Source organism: Mesocricetus auratus, unplaced genomic scaffold (genome assembly GCF_017639785.1).
Source record: "Mesocricetus auratus isolate SY011 unplaced genomic scaffold, BCM_Maur_2.0 Super-Scaffold_100707, whole genome shotgun sequence".
In the NCBI taxonomy this organism is placed as follows: Eukaryota; Metazoa; Chordata; class Mammalia; order Rodentia; family Cricetidae; genus Mesocricetus; species Mesocricetus auratus.
Window position 1 is genome coordinate 7,060,748 of NW_024429269.1, and position 19,867 is coordinate 7,080,614.

General features: G+C 46.9%; 1 protein-coding gene across 1 annotated transcript; it reads right to left on the reverse strand.

Annotated features, from left to right (window-relative positions):
• Nucleotides 1-14,074: 14,074 nt before the first annotated feature.
• Arl11 (ADP ribosylation factor like GTPase 11) lies at nt 14,075-16,184 on the reverse strand. The gene is made up of 2 exons (XM_040740637.1): nt 16,033-16,184; nt 14,075-15,343 (listed from the first exon to the last, which is right to left on the reverse strand). Exon 2 carries the CDS (start codon nt 15,235-15,237, stop codon nt 14,707-14,709), a length of 531 nt encoding a protein of 176 aa, XP_040596571.1. The 5' UTR covers nt 15,238-15,343; nt 16,033-16,184; the 3' UTR covers nt 14,075-14,706.
• Nucleotides 16,185-19,867: the final 3,683 nt, after the last annotated feature.

The following is a 19,867-nucleotide window of genomic DNA, read 5'->3' on the forward strand; positions in this document are numbered from 1 at the left end:
ACACGTAAGCAAACACACATTTTTTGCATAAAGTTTAAAAAATCAAACTGAAAAATCCAGTGATATAATTAAATAGGTAGTTGTTTGGTAGGTTAGAAGCCTCCTAGGAAGTACCATCTGCACTGGTTGCTCTAGGGCCTTTGCATAGCCTTGTTCTGGAAACACATTGACTTTCTCTAGTGTTGACTTCAGTGTTGCCTGAATCACTGTCTTCTCCTTGGTTTATTCTTTTGAGGGAGTAAGCTAGCATGTGACCTTTCATGTCTGAAAACTGTCATTGTTTTGTCATCACAGTGGATTCATAGTTTGATTGGGTATAAAACTGTAAGTTGAAAATAATTCTCCATAAGCTGTGTGTGTGTTCTTATTTTAAAGTGATTTTAGACTCACAGAGAAGCAGCCAAGCAGTGTAGAGTTCTACCCTATGGCTTTACCTACCACCCTCCCCTTCATGCTGCCATCTCACACAGCCGCAGTACAGGTGCCAAAATAGGTTGTTAGCTTTTATGCAAGGTGCTTTTCTAATCTACAAGCTAGGTCCCACCAATACCTTCAAAAATGTCATCCTATTCCTCCAGGATTCTATGTTGCATGTCCTTGTTGAGTCCTCTAATCTAGGCCAGGTCCTCAATCTTTCTTTGTTTCTCACATTCTAAAGAATGTCGTTGAGTTGGATTTGTCTGAGGCTTTCCTCAGGGTTACAGTGAGTTTGAGTTGAGGCAATGACATTGCCAAAGCAGTGTGCCTTTTTCTGTGCAGCAAATCAGGTACCATGAACCCATTGGACTTGTTACTGGAGTGAATGAGAATTCCTGGACAGAAGCTGTGTCTACAACGGTCTGGTGACTGATTAAAACTTCCGTGATGTAGAGAGGGTGGCATGTGGCAGGTCTGGAACCTAACTACAATTTTTCTTGGGCCATCTGTAACTGACTAAATAGCCATTCCTTACCTTGCTCTGTATCAGATTTGGCATCCCATGACTAACAGATAAAGCCAGACCTAATACCTGACAAACAGATAAAGAAAGACCTTTCGAACATATTAACAAAACCTTAGTTTCCCACAAGTTGAAGGCCTAAGAGTGTTGTCACACAGAATCCAAGGCTATGATAGTTTCCCCAGACTGCCATACCCCACCTACTTGATGTACTCATCAATGCATTTGAAAACTGTCCTGATTATGGCTTTGTTCTGTTATCATAAAAAGCTCATGAAATTGCTATCTTCCTGGAGCGTGGTATTTTTTGTTGTTGTTGTTTGTTTTTCGAGACAGGGTTTCTCTGTATAGCTTTGGAGCCTATCCTGGCACTCTCTCTCTGTAGGCCAGGCTGGACTCGAACTCACAGAGATCTGCCTGCCTCTGCCTCCTGAGTGCTGGGATTAAAGGTGTGTGCCATCAACGCCCGGCCTGAGTATGGTATTTTGGGAGATGGAAATCTGTATTTTTGGACCAGGGTCACTCATATTTGGCTTCAGAATAAACCATGTCTTTCATTCCTTTGAAGCAAGAGCTGGCTTTTTTATCTGAGCTGTGATGCTGACCTTTAAAGTGGTTTTTGCATTTTGTCACTAAAACACTGTGACAGGGCAAGACAGTGCAGAGATTCCTTCATTTTGCATTCTTGCTCTTTAAGTTCTAGAGTTTTATCTCATTGATGGAGAAGTTCATAGAAAACTACCCAACTCTATTCTAGGAACCTGAGGTCAAGATGTCCCAGCTACCTTTCCTTAGCTTTTGTTAAACTGTTGTTTGTCCAGACTTCTCCTTCTAGCTAACTGCTTACCTTAGCTTCTGTTAAACTGCTTGCTTGAGCAAAACCTTCCCCTGAAGCTGCAGAGCTAGATACCAGGTTATGGTTTTTGCCTTTAAAGACTCTTAACCCAAAACACTTGGCACTTCACTTAGGTCCTGAATATCTGAGTCTAGTTCCAGTCAGCTGGAATAAAGACTTTTAATTGGTTATAAACTGTGTCTGAGTAGTCATCTCTGGTGGGTTCCCCATAACATTTTTTGTTTTGTTTTGTTTGTTTAATTGCTTCTGAGACAGGCCTCAAGTAGCCCAAGCTAGCCTTGAACTTGTTATGTAGCCCAGGGTGGCCTTGAAACTCCTCTTCCTCACACCTCCTCCTCCCAAATGGTGAGACTGTAGTAGTGTACCACCATACTTGACTTAAATGATTTCTGCAAACAGTAGGTATTGTTAAACAGACTTCGAGACTGTACAAATATCCAGTTTATCTGCAAGCATTCATCATATAACTTAAGCATCTATTGACAAAGCTTCCTGCAGCAGTTATCACCAGAATATTCTAGGGTGACTTTCTGTCTCCCCCTTCCTTTTACAGGTATGAGTTGGCATTCCCTTGCAAGGTAAATCTGAGCCTTCCCCTTCATGGACTTAGCCATTCAGTAGTTTACATACCAGCATTGACCTCAGGGTCTACCTGTATTTTATTTTACGGATTGTAACACAGGCTTGCTGTTTACATTGTCCCTAGAATTTTGAAGACCTTCTTATATCACTTCTTAAAACACTGGAGTTCAGAGTTACTGTTATGGAGAAGTTTGATGTCATTTTTATGTTTATATATTTTGTTTCTGTATGAAAAATGAAAGATGGAAAAGGAGAAAGTACTGTGTGAACTCTGTAGATATAGCCAGAGCTTATCATCTGGAGACCTTCAAACACCAGAGTTGACTTCTGCTGGTCAGCGTCCCAGTCCTGGTGTGGGGCACATGGACTTTCTGCCACATGCTAGAGCTAAGTGAGAAGGGTCCTGGCAGCCTTTTGAGAAAGGTAGGCAGCCTTCCTGTGACAAGTCCTGAGACATCCTGATTTTGGAACCTAAGCTCTATGTCATGTGAGAGTGTGGTCTCTGTAGACATGCCTGTGAAGCTCAAATGATGTGTGAGACTCAAGTTGCTGAACATGCCTGTGCCCTGGCTCTAAACCAGGGTAGAAACTTCTCACATTAGAGGGGTTAATGCTGCCTCCCCTTAGACTGGTGAGTGGCATAGAGGAAGCCTGCTGAGCTGCATATACACAGCGCCCACACCTGGGACATCTGTTTTATCCTGTGAACAGTTTCCATGTGTCATGGTTCATCTCAAACCTGTGATTCTCTCTTCTGCTTTTTGGCTTTTCATGAAATTTTGTTTCTTTTCCTTTTCTTCCATTCTTCTTTTCTTTTCCTTCTTTTAATTCCCTTATTGCCTGCTGTATGAGGTTTGGTGAGATCATACAGACAAATGTGTGTGTGCATGTCACTACTTAGGATAATAACACAGTAACATTCCCTCTTTGGTTTCTCTGAAGACACCCCACCCCTAACCCAAAGTAGGTTAGGCGTTAATAACCATGGTCTTAGCAGGGGCATGGCAGCCACAGAATCAGATCTGGTGTTGTCTACATGCTCATTGCAAAGGGCCAGAGATGGACCTGCAGGAGAGTGAACCTGAGGTCCTCCCAAAGCTGCTTAATCATCCCTGGCTTAAAGGAAACCAGGCCCAAGTTGAGGCCACACACTTGTGTAAGAGCCTTGTGACCTAGCTGTGACTGAACAGACAACCCACAGACTCTCTCCAATGATCATCATCTGACTGCCCTGAGGAATTTGACCCCATCTTGCCTAATAGGAAGGGTTTGTGGTGTGCCCATTCTTTTGCCTCCTGGGTCAGGGGAGGAAGACAGAATAGGGAATTAAGATGGTCTGAGAAGGCAAAGATCTGGTTTGCCTTTCAGGCTGACTCAGAGTCTAGAAACTTGGACTCAACTGATAGAGCAAAAATTGCCTTCAGAGACAATGTGTCATTCCCTAATGACATCCCAAACAAAGATGCTTAAAATGATAAATGCTGGCTGAACATCAAGTTTGAGGCCAGCTTGAGCTACATGAGATTCTGTTTAAAACAAAACAAAACAAACTACCCTCTGCTTACACAGGGCTAAAGTATTTGTAACTGTGAGTTTTATGGAACTAGCACTGCTCTCTCCTCCCCAGATCTTTCCATGGGCCTCATCAGGTCATAGTGCCATGCCAACAGGGGCAACTGTCAACAAGAATCTCTGAAAGAAGCTGTGTCTACAAAGACTAATTGGCTGAGCTGAGTAGAACTGCAGAGACCTTGGAATGTTGCAATTCTAGAGCCTAATGCTCTTGGGGTGTCTTTAGCCCCCTAAAGAACTATTTATTGCCCTCTTCTGCATATGATCAAATATCTGCTGTGATAAATCCTTTGGAATGTACAAACAAACCTTGCCTTAGTTTGCTGTTACTGTGATAAAACCATGACCAAAAGCAGCTTGGGGAGGAGAAAGTTTATTCGGCTTACATATTATGGGTCACAAGTCCTTTGAGCCAAGGCAAGAATCTGAGGCCGGAACTGAAGCAGAGACCATGAAGGAAGGCCACTTCCTGGCCTGCTTCCTGCAGTTTGCTCTCTTATACAACTCAGGGTCACCTTCCCAGGTAGAACTGCCCTCAGTGGACTGGGTCCTCGAACATCAGTCATTAATGAAGAAAATGCCCCCACAGCTCGCCTACAGGCAATCTGATGGAGACGTCCTCTCATTTGAGGTTTCTCTTCTCAGTTGATTCCAGCTGAACAGAAAGCTAACCAGGAGAGACCCCTTTGTTTCCCTAAGCCAAAGAGCTAGGAATGCTGTCAGGATGTGAAGTCCACATCCGAGTTCTCCCTGCTTTGCTGCGATCTGCCTTCCTGATGTTGCAACCAATATATTTGAAAAGTGCTTGATCTATGACTTTCTTTTTTTCTGTTGCTATGAAAACTTCACCAAACTGTTACCACACTGGAAACGTACTTTGGGGTGTCCTAAATCTGTGTTCCTGGGCTTCAGAATAAACCATCTCGTATCCTTTTTGAGTGAGATCTGTAATTTTTCACACCAGCACTCATTAACAAGTGAAGAATAAGCAAAGTAGCTTATTTATTTTACTGAATTTTAAAAAGCCTTATATGAAGACCAGGCTGCATCCTATATTAAGTGACTGCGTTTTGTGTGGATCAGTGGCTTTCAGGTTGTGCTTTGCCCTGAGTGACTATTTTGCAGCTCTGTGTAGAGTGGGATGTGGATGAAGGGTGACTCAGTATCACACTGTGTGCACAGGAACCACCTGTGAGACACAGGCTGAGAAGTAACTTCTTCCTGGGAATTAAAAGAAAAGAACCACCGTAATTTACCAACGTCTGTTAGGACCATAGGAGCATGTGGACATATCAGAAATACCGGAACCAGGGACTTACCGAATACATGGGACCCAGCAAGGGTGTAGCATCCCACCAAGAGGGTATGCTACGGTGTGATGGTGACGGTTCCTTGGGACTGTGGTGTGACCACTTGCTGTGTGCATCAAGGGACTGATGCTCAGAGAATTCCTCACTGTCTCTGGGGCTTCAGCTCAGCTTGTCTCCACTGCTTACTGTCTGTCCATCTATCTGCCTGTTCACCCAGACCCACACCTCCCTCCTCGGACCCAAAGCCCTGCACCCTACATCTACAGCTCCACTCAATCCTGTGACCCTGTGACCCTGCAGCCCCACAGTGCACTTTCAGGGACTCTCCATCTCGGTTCCTCTCATCTGCCTCTGTCTCCAGGTAGGCCTCCTTGAAACCCTGACTCCCTTTGCAGCCGCTCTACATCCTGTAAACATATAGAGCATAATTCGTGTGTGATGTGGGAGCTGAGAGGGAAACCGTAATAAAAGAGGCCTGGGGTTTACCTTAGGAGTAGAGCCTAGCAAGTCCTGGGTTCACTCCCCAACTCCAAACAAATAAACAAACACCATAAGACTAGAAGAGAAAAGTCTCTGTTTGTCAACAGTCAGCTAAGAAGGAAGTCTGGACTACAGGGGCAAATTGTAGCGGAGGAAATCAGTGTAGCTTGTGAATTCTGTTAGGACAAATGGCTATCTGAGGTGCCTATTTAACATATCAGAGTGGACCCTGGCTACCAGGTTCTCCCAACATCTCAAGTACCTGCTACAGAGTTCTGTCTCTTCTCAGCACTTCTTCTACACCACCCCATGCCCTGCCATAAACCTCTCTAGTCCCTGAAGTTCCCTTCCTCCCCACATCTTCCCCCCACCGTCTCTTTTCTATATAACAGCCATTTTGGCTACAGGCTGTCTTGGTTCCACTCTTGAGTCTTTCTGATCTCCTGAGGACTGATGCCCTCTCTACTCTTCTCTCTCTCTCTGTTCTCGTCTTACTCTCCTCCTCTCCCTCCCACTCCCCTCTCCTCTCATGACTTGGTGTATTCTGCTGGTCATGTTCAGTCTGGGCATTTCCAGATGCCTCTGGCTGTTCTCCCTCTCCTATCCATAATAAAAACCTGCCCCCCAGCCATACCTAGGAGTGGTCATGTCTTCATTTTCATTCACATTTATTGTTAGTCAATAAATTCAGACCCTGAAGAAAGACATAAACATTTCTATGTTGCTGGCATAGTGTGCTCATGATGCTTTGTTTACATTTTAAGGCTTGCTTAATTTTTAAAATTTGATGTGTATTCTATCATTTGAAGAATGTAACTTAGTCAGAGGGTCACATATACAGTGATTGTAATGTGTGTCTTTGTCAAGAAGCCCACAACCATAGCTTTGATGGGTACTATAATCTCACTACTCTCCTCTTCCCCTCCCCCTCCTCTTCCCTTCCCTCTCCCCCTCCCATCCCCTCCCTACACACTGAAGTCTCTCTTTGAGCTTAAAAACTCACTTAACAAACTTTCCTTTGTCTCACCCTGAAAGTCTTCTGTGGTATAGTCTTCCATCAGGGAAGAGAACACCTTGGGCTTGGGGGGCAGTGTTGAGCTGTCTCTGTTGCTGGCAAAGGTCTTGTCCCTGAGAGGAGCTACTCTAGAAGTGTAGTCAGGGAAATGTGGCTTCCCTGCTGAAGGCCACAGCTCCTTCTGACTGGGGCACCAGCACACCCCTCTTAACTTCACATTTGTGTTGACTAGTCCCACCCCAAAGCTGTCTTCCTGGCTTTGTATCCCAGGAGGCCAGTCACTGATGGAGAGACTCACAGAGCTGTGAGTTGGAGAGGGGCCAGGCTGAAGGGGTACCCAGGGCCGTTAGCTCTGTGTGGTTTCTTCAGCTGGTTCCTGGCCCATCTACATGCCTGGGGAGGTGACAGCCCCCTCCCCCATGGGTGCTGGTTATTGGGGTGATAGCTCAGATGCATTATCACCTGGTGAGGCTCCCCTCCCCCCTCTGGTACTTTGCATTCATGCCTCCATTGTTTCTCCTCAGCTTACATCTTTGCTGTCTACAGTCTCTCCCCACAAAAATCATTGACATTAAAGTATACATGACTTTCCAAACATGGCGTCCCAGGGCCCTACTCCCAGAAATCAGGAGATTGGGACTCAAGGAACACAGTTTGGAGGATTCCCTGGGCTGTATCATGAGATCCTATTTCAAAAACATAAAAAAAAGAGGAAGCATATATAGCTGCCCACCCACACCACCTTCCTTAGGGATGTTTTTTCTTTAAAAAACAAAACAAAACTTGAAATGTGAAGGATAATCTATAGTTGTGTAATTTCAGAGGGGGGCTGGGGATCAGTTCCCCTCTCCTGGAATCCTCTCTTTCCAACCTACTGGCTTCACAATAGGAGGTGCATTCAGAGCTCAGAGAGAAGAAGCAGGTGCTGGGCTCCCAGGTCAGCGTTTTGGTCTAGGATTAGGGAGAGAAGAACTGGCCCAGAGGCGTTGACTGTGGGGGATCTGGAGGCCAGCGTCCTGCACATTCCAGCCCACATAAGAACGGTCCTGGACTCTACTTTCCCTCCTCACCTGCTGCTCACCAGCCCATCCTCTTTCTTCTAAAACGAGTTGGGTTCTAGAGAGTTCCAAGGCTGAGGGGGAGGTGATGCACAAGAAAAATGTTGGGCCATTGGCACTCCATGCTGTCTTTTGATTAAGGTATTAATTAATCACCAGCGCCATCATCAGCATATGCCCATGCCCAAAAAAGAATACACGATGGTGAGATGGACGTGTTGTATCAGTTCTCACAAGAACCCTCTCTGTTGCCTTCTCTTAGCTTTCCCATGAGGCAGTTACTGAGAAAAGGGTCGAGTAACCTGCCTGAGGTACCTAGCTGGTAGGAGTGGAGCTGGAGTTGGTCAGTTCTGATGGACTTCAAGCCCAGAGCAGCATAGTTACCGGCATTTACACAGCTATCATGTGGCTAGAAAATGGGTTGTAGCTTCCTTTGGGTGGCGATTCTCTCATAGACTTCTCATGGATCAGAAACATTGCTGCTTTATTTCTTTACGTTATTCACTCCTGCTCTCAATTAAGTCAACATCCCAGCACCTGGAACTGAAGTTTGCGGCATCCCAAGAAAAGATGGGTAAAACTTTTGAAGCAAGCGTGGTGTCAAGTTAATAAACAAGAAACCATTTATAACCACAAAGCCGCTTCTTATTTGAACAATGGAAAATGCTTCTATGAGACCTGGTCTGTCTGGGTTTCATGCCTGGAATAGCCTGCAAAAATGTCAGACTGGGAGAGGAGAGTGCTCATTAGCAGGACTTAGCTGTTGTGAAAGACCCCCAGAGTGGGGATACCCTCACTCAAGTCTCGGGATAAGCCGATGCCCCAATAATTCAGGTTTATTCGGGGAACCAGTGCACTGGGGCTGAGCTCGTAACCCTCACAGGGGCAGAGGAGTTCGACCCTGAGTAGCTGCAGTCGGGGGTTTTTAAAAGGGAAGAACCATAAAGAATGGCAAACATAAAGGATGGGGGAGTTAGGTAAACATCATAAACATAAAGGATGAGGAAGTTAAATGATAGCTCATGTTGTAACAGGAAGGTTATAGGTTATCTCAAGCAAGCATTCTTTGGGCATTGTACAGTTAAACACTGAGCAGGAATGTGGTGAGCTAGTTCCTGGATCAGGGAGTGTTATCTTTTAAGTTTATCTTGAGGTCACTCTTCTCAGAAGAGGGCAGAAGGACAAGTTACTCTGTGATGGGCTAGTTGCTAGGGGTCTAAAAATGTTGAGTTGGCATCTCTCAGTTGCACCCTTCCCCCATGGGGGTCTGTCAGCTTGTACTAGGAGCTTTTAGCTAAACACTTCTCATCTCCTCCTCCCAGTAATGCCTGCTTGCAAGTTCCTGTTTTCCATCCTTTGTCTAAATGCTAATTCCTGTTTTGGGCCCACCTTTTGCTGGAGGGCCCTGGGAATGTAGGCTTCTACCTTGGAGATTTTCCACCATGCCTGCCTTTGGTATTTAAGGCTCCATCTTTGTAATAATAAACGCCATTCTCTTTGTAAGAATGAGCCACTGTCTTTGTCCTCATTTTACATCCTTAGCCCTTAGCCTTGGCTCGCTGTAAAGTATGGTAGCTCCGTAGCCGCAAACACACTGGTGGCTCGCTACACTTAGCTTGAAATCCGAGGCAGAATTTAAGAGGTTTTTATTTTTTCATTCTTCTCTCATGTACATTCTGACCACAGTTTCTCCTCCCTCCTCTCCTCCCAGTCCCTCCCCCCACCGTCCCTGTCCCCCCAGGTTCACTCCTTCTCCTTTCCCTTAAGAAAAGAGTGGGTGTCCCAGGGATATCGACAAAACATGGCATATCAAGTTGCAATAAGATGGGGCACATTCCCTTGTCTGAAGGCTGGGTGAAGCACCCAGTAGGAGGAAATGGTTCTAAAAGCAGCCAAAAGACTCAGAGACACCCCCACTCCCACTGTTAGGAGTCACCAAGCTACACAACTGTGACATATATGCAGAGGACCTAGGTCAGACCACTACAGGCTCCATGATATTGTATGTCTCTGGGAGTCCCTATCAGCCCAGGTTAATTGATTCTGTGAGCTGTTTTCTTGTGGTGTCCTTGATCCCTCTGGCTCATACAGTCCTTCCTTACCCTCTTCGGCAGGATTCCATGAGCTCTGTCAAAGTTTGACTGTGGGTCTCTGCATCTGCTCCTACCAGTTGCTGGATGAAGCCTCTAAAAGAGGTTTTTGTTTTGTTCTGGGTTTTGAAAGATGCATTTTTAGATGTATATGAGTATGTATCTGCATGTATGTGTATGTATCATATGTGTGCCTAGTTCCCAAAGACTCCAGAAGACAGTGCCACATGGACATGGAGTTACAGGTGATTGGGAGCCTGCCAATGAGGATACAGAGCAGCGACCTTGGGTCCTCTTCAAGAGCAGCGAGCATCTTCACTGCTGAACATCTCCCAGTGTTGTGCCCAAATTCTGAACCCCAAAATCACCAAGAGGCCCATTTCGATGCAAAAACAAGAGTCTTTTATTGTAGATATTTAACGAGCTAACCCCATTAGCTCGGGCTCTTCACCCCGACACCATGGCGAATGGCTGGAGAAAGACCCTGAGCAACCTCGAGGCAGGGACCTTAAAGGGCAGCGTAAGGGGAGTCTCTAGGGGTGTGAAACAGTTTCAGGATTGGTGCGCTTCCAGGTTTGGGTGACCTGCCCTGTATTGATTGGTCAACTGGTTGTTATGGCCCATAGGCCCTCCCAGGGCAGTTGCTATGTTCTGCACGTCACTGTTGTACACTGTCCCTACAGCACACCCAGAGCCATAAAGCACAGCCCCGCCAGCTAACTTCTGATTGGTTCCTTGCCAAGAGGAGGCATCTGACCATAGTGACTAGGACAGGAGCGGCAAGGTCATACAAGTACATGTTAGCCTGTAATGGCGGCTAAAATGGGGGACTGGTCACTACACCAGCCTTCAGGGAGAATTTTAAACCACACACTGTTGCTGCAGAGCCCAAGTTCCTTGATGGTTAACGTATTAGAAGAGTGAAAATCAAGACAATTTGATGAAAATAATACACTCTCCACCCCCTAAAGTTGTGATTTTCTCTGTGCTTCTGCATTTCTGAGGCTTATAGAAAGACTCCAGGGCCAGCCTTCACAACCTGAGAGAGCCTTCCTTGGCTGAGCTCATGGGCAGTCACGAATTCAGGGTTCATGCAGTCTTGCTGGTCACACCACATGCTCTGTCTTCCGAATTCAGAGTCCTTCAAGCCCTCCCTTTGCTCCCTGGGACACGGTGGTCTTGCCCCTTATTTCTCAGTGAGTTAAAGGAAAAGCTCACAGGTCCTGGCATAATTCCCTGGGGGGGGGGAATGTAATGAGAGTAAGACTCCTACTGAGTAAGACGTTAGTTTGAGCAAGCATTCAGCTAGGCCCCGGCACCCTGCAGGCAGTCACCCCAGAGTTAGCAAGGATGGACAGGAAGACGCAGCCTTTCCTGTCCTCAAGGCAATGATGTCAGTCCCCAAGCAAAAGAGCCTGGTGAAAACCCTTTGTCACTCTGAGTTCATCCTAGACTCACCTAGAAAATGAGGTCATCACCTCTGTGAGCTAATGGGCTATACTCAAAGGAAAACACACTTCTCTCTTCAGGACAGGAATGGTTTGCCGATGAAACCTAAGTCAGGTTCCCTCTCCTCCATGGAAACAGGCAGGTCCTAGTCTCCCTTGATTATATCTCTACAGCCCAAAGCTCCACAAGCTTACCTAGATAGCTTTTAAAAAAGATTCATTCAAAGAGACCAAAAGAGAACTAAAGTGACAAGCCTCCTCCTATAAATGTTATACGAAAAACAAGGATAATGAGGGGAGTGACGTAGACAGAAGTTTTTGTCCCATCAGCCAACTCCCAAATAACCATGAAGAGACTTGCTTTAGTTCTAAATGCTCGACTGACAGCTTAAGCTTGTTACTAACTAGTTCTTACAACTTAAATTAACCCATATTTCTATTCTACATTCTACTACATGGAGGTATCTTTTTTCAGCATGGCATGTTCATCTTGTTTCTCTCCCCCTCTCTGTCTGTCTGTCTGTCTGTCTCTGTCTCTGTCTCTCTCTCTGTGTATAATGTGTAGCTGGAGAATTCGTGTCAATCATTAAGATGGGATAGCAGAATCTGTGTTTGCCAATAGCCAGCTGCTAAAGGCAATCAGAACTACTTGGCAAACGATAGCGCGTGAAACAGATGCAGTTATGGACTTACTCCATAAATTGTGAGGCTGTAGAAGGACACAAATGGTGGTGGGGACAGAGGTGGGTATAAAGGAAGGCTATCAATCACTCCAGAGCTCTGTCTTGCCTCTCTGGTCTGGTGGTTAGCCACATTTCAGAGACTTTCCACATCTCCCCTCGTTCTGTAGATGCCTAGGCCCCGGGACTTCCTAAAATGTGGAGTGTAGTTATTTTCTGCATGTATCTACCTCACACTCCTCCAGGAGCATGTGGGCTGGGAGGGGTCGACTCAGAACAAGAAACCTTTTCTAAGGTGTGGCTGTCCGGCTGTTAATAACACACATGCAGATTCCTTTTCACAATATGGGGTACAGATGTGTCTTTATAATACACAACACAGCAGCACATCTGTCCTCCCTGTCCCTACCTTGTAGTGAGAGAACTGGAGAGAATTGTCGCAGCTCCTGGTCCACAGACGGCAGCGGTTTGAGGAGACCGCAGCTCCTGGCCCGCAGACGGCAGCGGTTTGCCGAGATCGCAGCTCGGGCCCGCAGACGGCAGCGGTTTGCCGAGACCGCAGCTCCTGGCCCGCAGACGGCAGTGGTTTGCCGAGATCGCAGCTCGGGCCCGCAGACGGCAGCGGTTTGCCGCTTGAGATCGCAGCTCGGGCCCGCAGACGGCAGCGGTTTGCCGAGATCGCAGCTCGGGCCCACAGACGGCAGCGGTTTGCCGAGACCGCAGCTCCTGGCCCGCAGACGGCAGCGGTTTGCCGAGACCGCAGCTCCTGGCCCGCAGACGGCAGCGGTTTGAGGAGACCGCAGCTCGGGCCCGCAGACGGCAGCGGTTTGAGGAGACCGCAGCTCGGGCCCGCAGACGGCAGCGGTTTGAGGAGACCGCAGCTCAGGCCCGCAGACGGCAGCGGTTTGCCGAGACCGCAGCTCCTGGCCCGCAGACGGCAGCGGTTTGAGGAGACCGCAGCTCCTGGCCCACAGACGGCAGCGGTTTGCCGAGACCGCAGCTCCTGGCCCGCAGACGGCAGCGGTTTGCCGAGACCGCAGCTCCTGGCCCGCAGACGGCAGCGGTTTGCCGCTTGAGATCGCAGCTCGGGCCCACAGACGGCAGCGGTTTGCCGAGACCGCAGCTCGGGCCCGCAGACGGCAGCGGTTTGCCGCTTGGCTTTGCTTGCTTTTCTGCCCTTCCTCAGCCTTCCTTCTTTTCCCCCCTTCTCTCTTTTCCTTCCTTCCTTCGCTTCTTCCTTCCTTCTTGAGTTATTCCCCCCCCCCTTTTCTCAGGGTCTCACTATGTAGACTGTCCCCTTCCCAGTGCTGCGGGGCCACCACACCAGGGGATCATTTGTTTCTGTTTTTGCCACAAATGAATCGCTCTCACTCTCTGCATTAAAAACCAACTCATCTGATCTGTTTTACTTTTTCTTTTTCTTTTTCTTTTTTTTGATTTTTACGAGACAGGGTTTCTCTGTATTGTTCTGGAGGCTGTTGGTCCAGCCCGGCCTTGAACTCACAGAGATCCGCCTGCCTCTGCCTCCCGAGTGCTGGGATTAAAGGCGTGTGCCACCACTGCCTGGCACTGTTTTACTATTCTTATTGCTGTTTTTCTTTGCAGCCCCTGCTGGACTTCAACTCAAGGTCCTCCTCACATCTCTGACTCCCAAACACCGGATGACAGGCAATCACCATTGATCTTTACACTTCCTGCTCCCTAAATCCAGAGCTAGAGATTCAGCCCTAAATTCTGTGCATGCATTCAAGGCCCTAAGCTACAACCCAAGCTTGATCCGATTGAAGACAGTTTTTAAAAAATTTTACTTATTTGGAGGGTGGGAGACACATGTCTGTCATTGTGTGTGTGTGTGTTGTGTGTGTGTGTGTGTAGGCATGTACCACAGCACATTTGTGGATGTCAAAGGGCAATTTGTAGGAATCAGTTTTCTGTTTCCTTCCTGTGGGTTCTGGGGATCAAACCCAGGTTCAGCAGCAAGTGCTAAGCCACCTTCCAGCCCCCACCCCACCCCCATCTTCTCAGTGCTACAAAAGAAGAAAAGGGAGTACTAGTGGAGTTTATTTTATATTATTTTTACAGCATAGGATGTAGCGCAGAGCAGAGTTATTCAGAGATGGCGAGCAGGGTGAATTCTGGAAGGCTCCAGGACCCTGTGACATCTGCAGCATTGTGGGAGCTGAAGGCCCCTCTTGGCTGCCAGCCCAGCCTGTTGTACAACTGTAGGGAGAGTAACAATGCTTGTACCCAGAGGCCAGCAGGAAGCATCTCTCCTGATGACAGTGATCTCAGTGTCCAGCTGACACTCAGATACAGTTTTGAAGCTTCCTTTCATTTGCGGACGTGGTTCTCAGGTACTGTTACTAACTCTGTTGCATCCACACTTGGTACTGACCTGTAACATGAGGCATATATATTCCCTCTGGCTGTTATTACTTTTTTTTTAAGTTGATTTTCAGCATAAGTGCCACCAAGAGGAAGTCCTGAGAAGAAAACATCCTGTCCAAGAGTAGAAGGATTTCTTGTGTGGTGAACTGGGCTGTAGTTCCTGAAGGATCAGCTGACCCTTCCTGTTCATAGGAGCAAGGATAAGCTGTTGTGCCTGATCAGGGGTCCCGCTGGCCCTGATGCTGGTCCGGCTCTATCCTGGAGTCCCAGGGTGCTGCCTGTCAGTGTCAGCAGGATCCCAGCAGGTGCAGCAGGCTCTGCAGGGCTTCCTGTAGCCCCTGGCCTGTGAGGGCACTGCAGGCCCGGAGCTCCCAGCAATTGTCTTGGAACCTCTCCAGGCCCAGCCTGTTTCTGATTTCAAGCAATGGAAGAGCATCGGGTGCCTCCTGCTTGTTGGCCAGTACCAAGAAAGGGACGCCGGCCATGTTGGGGTCTTCCAGGACTTCGTTGAGCTCAGCCACTGCCTCAGGCAAGCGGGCTTCATCTGTGCTGTCTAGCACATACACAAGGATGTTTGTGCCTTCCAGGTAGTCCTTCCAGGTAGCCCTGAGCCGAGTCTGTCCCCCAATGTCCCAGAGAATCAGCGACACATGTCCAGGAACTTCAAGAGGCTCTACATTGAAACCAACCGTGGGCAAGGTCTCCACTAGCGGATTCCCTTTGAGCTTGTACAGGATCGTGGTCTTGCCAGCAGAGTCCAGGCCCATGATCACCACCTGGGCCTCTGCCTTGTGACCTCTGGAGCTCACAGAGCCCATGGTGGCTTCTGGTCAATCCAACTGCAGAAAGGCTGGGGGCCTGCACATCAGCTATTCTTTTTTTCTGAAGAAATGCAAATCCATGCAGACACACTGACCGTCTACCCCAGAATGAAACAAGTCATTTCGGGGAAGGGTTTCAGACCCAGGCTAGACTTTTGAAAGATTCAGGAAGTGAGGAAATGTGAGTCACCAGCTACTGCCTTATCTCTGGCGCTGCTGAAGGACTGCAACTTGGCTGTCCCTCCTCAGCAGTTAGAGCCGAGCTGAGAGGCAGCTGCAGGCAGACCCTGCTCGCAGAAAAGTTCAACACAGTCAGTGGCCTCTGCCTTTAAAACCAGACTCAGCAGAGAAGCCAGGTCGCCAAGTGCTAACTTTTTGGATCTCTTTCCAGGACCAACCAGCACACTGGCCTTTTCGATTGACAACCACTGCAAAATTGAGTCAGATCTCAAAGGCCTCTAGAGCACCCCACATGGTTTTTTAGGAAATCCTATTTTTTTTTCGAGACAGGGTTTCTCTGTGGCTTTGGAGCCTGTCCTGGAACTCTCTCAGTAGACCAGGGTCTCGAACTCACAGAGATCCGCCTGCCTCCGCCTCCCCAGTGCTGGCATTAAAGGCGGGCGCCACCACCACCCGACAAAAAACACTAATCTTGAAGGCCTAAGAACTGTCTACAACTTAGGAAAAACTTGGGGGCGGGGAGCAAGAGAAGGGACACAGCACTCCCGGGAGTGCCCATCAAGGAGCCTTACTAGCCCCTGGCGTGGGTAGGAGGGCAAGCACCGGGGTTACCTCTGTGGCATGTCTGGACTGAGGCAGGTATCCCTCGGCTAAGGCGCCCCTTCCACCATTCACGCTGCTTTCTGTTGGTCGCCATGTCCCAAGAGTGAGGCATGAAGGAAGTGTAGTGGCTGCTGCAATGTGTCCCTTTTCTGCTTCCCCTCTCAAGTGGTGAGGGCGGAAATCCGTCTATGCTGGGTGTGTGCCTCATGGACATCTCAGCTCTCCAGGGCTTGCCCAGCGCCAATTCTCATTCGTAGCAGCCGAGTCCCCAAGATCTGAGGGGGACTGCCAAGCGCAAAGGTGTGCTTCCTTTAGCTGCGTCCTGCTGCATTTCCCTTGCCTGCTGTGATAGACCTCCCTGGGAAGCCTGAACCACAGTCTGCTGGCACATGCAGCAGTGCTCTCCTGCAAAACTGTCAGGCTTGCCGCAATCGAAATGGAGTCACTGGTCAAGCCCTAACAAAAACGAGGAGGAGATAGTGAATCAATTAATAATATATGAGTACATAAAGTAAATAAGTAAATAAAAAACCACATTCCACATAAGAAAAAATATGCAGTATTTGTCTGTATGAGTCTGGTTTATTTCATCTAATATGATGGTCTCCATCCATTTTCCTGGAAATAAGTGTGTGTGTGTGTGTGTGTGTGTGGGTTACTTTATTTTATATTGCTATGACAAAATACCCCAACCAAAGCAAATCAAGAGAGAAAAATTTCTCCGGCTCACTGCTCAGGAGCACGGCCCATCATGGCGGGGACGTCCACGTGGCTGGAAGATCGCTGTTCAGGGAAGAGAGACAGACACAGACTTCCTCCCACCTTTGCCACCCTCAGCAATGTGATCAGAAACATAAGCAGCAAGAAGGTTCTGGAAGAACTCTGGTTTGCCGAATCACTGACTGCCATGCTCATGGATTTCCAAGCTTCACTTAGACCTGTCACATCCCTTAGTCCTTCTGCAGAAACCACAAAGCTCTGTCTCTGGAAGGGTTCAGTATCTTAGAGGAGGTAGGTAGGCCTTGATTTAGTCTCACTACGTATGCACACACACAAGCAGATTCTCTTATTAGAGTCTTAAAACAACAACAACAACAAAACCCAGAATCTTTGACTAAGCCCCAATCTGTTTCTTATGTCCTATCAGTGTTAGCTTACTTACAACTCTCCAAAGCACCAAGAGATAATATTTTTGTTGTGGCCATGGTGGGGATTAAATACAGGGCCTCACGTGTGCCAAGTAAGTACCTGACCACTAAGCTATTCCAAACTAAGTCTGAGAGATAAGGTTTATTATTTATTTATATTTTTTTGAGACAAGATTTTGCTAAGTAGCTTGGGTTGGCCTGGAACTCACTATGGAAACCAGGTTGCTTCGGACTTTCAGTAACCCTTCCCCCAACCTCAGCCTACTGAGTCTTGTGATTAGAACCATGTGCAGTCACCTGGCTTGAGATCTAAAAGTAATTTTTTTCCTTTATTAATTTATTTTTTTACATTCCAATCCCAGTTCCCCCTCCCTCCCTCCTCTCCTCTTGTTTTTCCCACTCCCTCCTCCCATCAGCTCCTTGGAGAGGGTAAGGCCCTTTAGGAAGTCTACTAAGTCTGTCCCACCATCATCTAGTTGAGGCAGGACCAAGGCACCTCTCTACCCCCACACCCCTGTGTCTAGGCTGGGCAAGGCATCTCTCCATATAGAATGGGCTCCATTAAGTCAGTTTGTGCTCTAGAGTTAGATCTTGTACCCACTGCCAGTGGCCTCATATATTATCCCAGCCACACCGCTGTCACCTCTATTAAGGAAATCTAGTTCAGTCTTATGCAGGTTCCCCATTTGTCAGACTGGAATCAGTGATCTCTCACTAGCTTGAATTAACTGGTTCTGTGGGTTTCCCCATCATGGTCTTGACTCCTTTGTTCATATTATCTCTCCTCCCTCACTTCAATTGTACTCCAGGAGCTTGGCCCATTGGCTAGGTGTGGATTTCTGCATCTGTTTCCATCTGTTTCTGGAAGAGGGTTCTAGCTTCTCTGGGGTTGTGGACTGTAGGTTGGGTATCTTCGCTTTATGTCTGGTATCCACTTATGAGTCAGTACATGCTATATTTGTCTTTATGGGTCTGGATTACCTTGCTCAGGATTGTTTTTTGTCCATTTGCCTACAAATTTTAGGATGTCATTGATTTTTACCGCTGAGTAGTAATCCATTGTGTAAATATACCACCTTTTCTTTATCCATTCTTCAGTTGAGGGACATCTAGGTTGTTTCCAAGATCTAGCACAATAGCCTATAGCTCCACCTTCCTGGGATCTTATGTCCTCTTCTAGCCCAGCAGAAAATACTTCCTGCTTCCAAAGAGGCTGAAGTTTTGCTAGACCTTGTATCCAAGTTAGTAACGTTGACTTTTTAAGTTGATTTTTTTTATGTGTGTGTGTCTGTGTGGGTATATGCCATGCATGTACAAGTTCCCATGGAGGCCAGAAGAGCATCGGGTCCCCAGGAACTGGAGTTACAGGTGGCTGTGAGTTACCATGAGGGTGCTGGGAACTACACTTGGGTCCTCTGGGAGAGCAATGAGTGCCACTAACCACTGAGAAATCTCTCTGTGTCTGTTGATTTTATTACTCTTCAAAGAATCAACACTTGAATTTCATAATTTTCTAAGTTGTTCTGAGTTTTCATTCTTTTTTTTTTAAAAATTCATTTAACTCTATTTTATGCTCATTAGCATGTTGTCAGATCTCCTGGAACTGAAGTTACAGACAGTTATGAGCTGCCATGTGGGTGTTGATAATCGAACCTGGGTCCTCTGGAAGAGCAGCCAGTGCTCTTAACCACTGAGCCATCTCTCCAGCCCCGAGTTTTCATTCTTATTTTCAGTATCTTAATTAATTATCCTATCTACTTTATATTCAATTTGTTTTTCCTTCATATATACATATATATATATTTCCTTTCTCTCTACATATATTTTCATATATATTTAACATAAGGTCTTTCTGTGCATCCCTGGCTGGCTTGGAGCACACTATGTAGACCAGGCTGATCTTAAATTCACATAGAACACCTCCCTGCCTTTGCTTCCTGAGTGCTTGGATTAAAAGTGTGTGCCACGACACCTGTCCCGTTTTCTACCATTTTAAGAAAATTTATTTCACATTTTCTGCTTTTCTAATACAAACATGTAGCTAAATAAATCCGTTTCAAGCAATGCTTTTACTGCAACCAACAACTTTAATATGTTATGCTTGCAGCATCAGTCTTCCTTGTTATTTCCTCTGTGATGTATAAGATATTTAGAGCTCATATAGTTTTAATTTCAAGTGACCTGAGATTTCTTCAGATCTTGCTGTTACTTGTTTCTACTTTCATTCCACATGGGCACACAGAGGTCATACTCTATATGACCATAATTCTTGAGTAACTCTTGGTGTTTGTTTAGGTCCTAGCTCGGAACCTATGCTGCCGAGTGATCTGGGCTCCATCCCTCTGAAAGCACTGCACACATCCACAAGACTGTGTCTGTAGTAGGACCTGGCTAGAAATGGATTGCCAGACTCTACCCTAAGAGTTAGACTGCATGCTACTTTGAAGGTGATGCAAAGGACAGAAACAAACCCTTTGCTCTCTCTACATGTTTTCTGACTCAATTCACTTACTTTTGTTACTGGTTTGATGTATCCTAAGGTGCTATTTGTTTTCTTTTTTTGCCATCTGGTGGTTGAACCTGGGGCCTGCATGCTAGCCAAGTATTCTATAAACCTGGCCCAAAGATGTTATTTTTAAAAATTCAGTGAACTGACGCAAATGCCCACCCCCATGACCAGTTTTCATGGTGCCAGA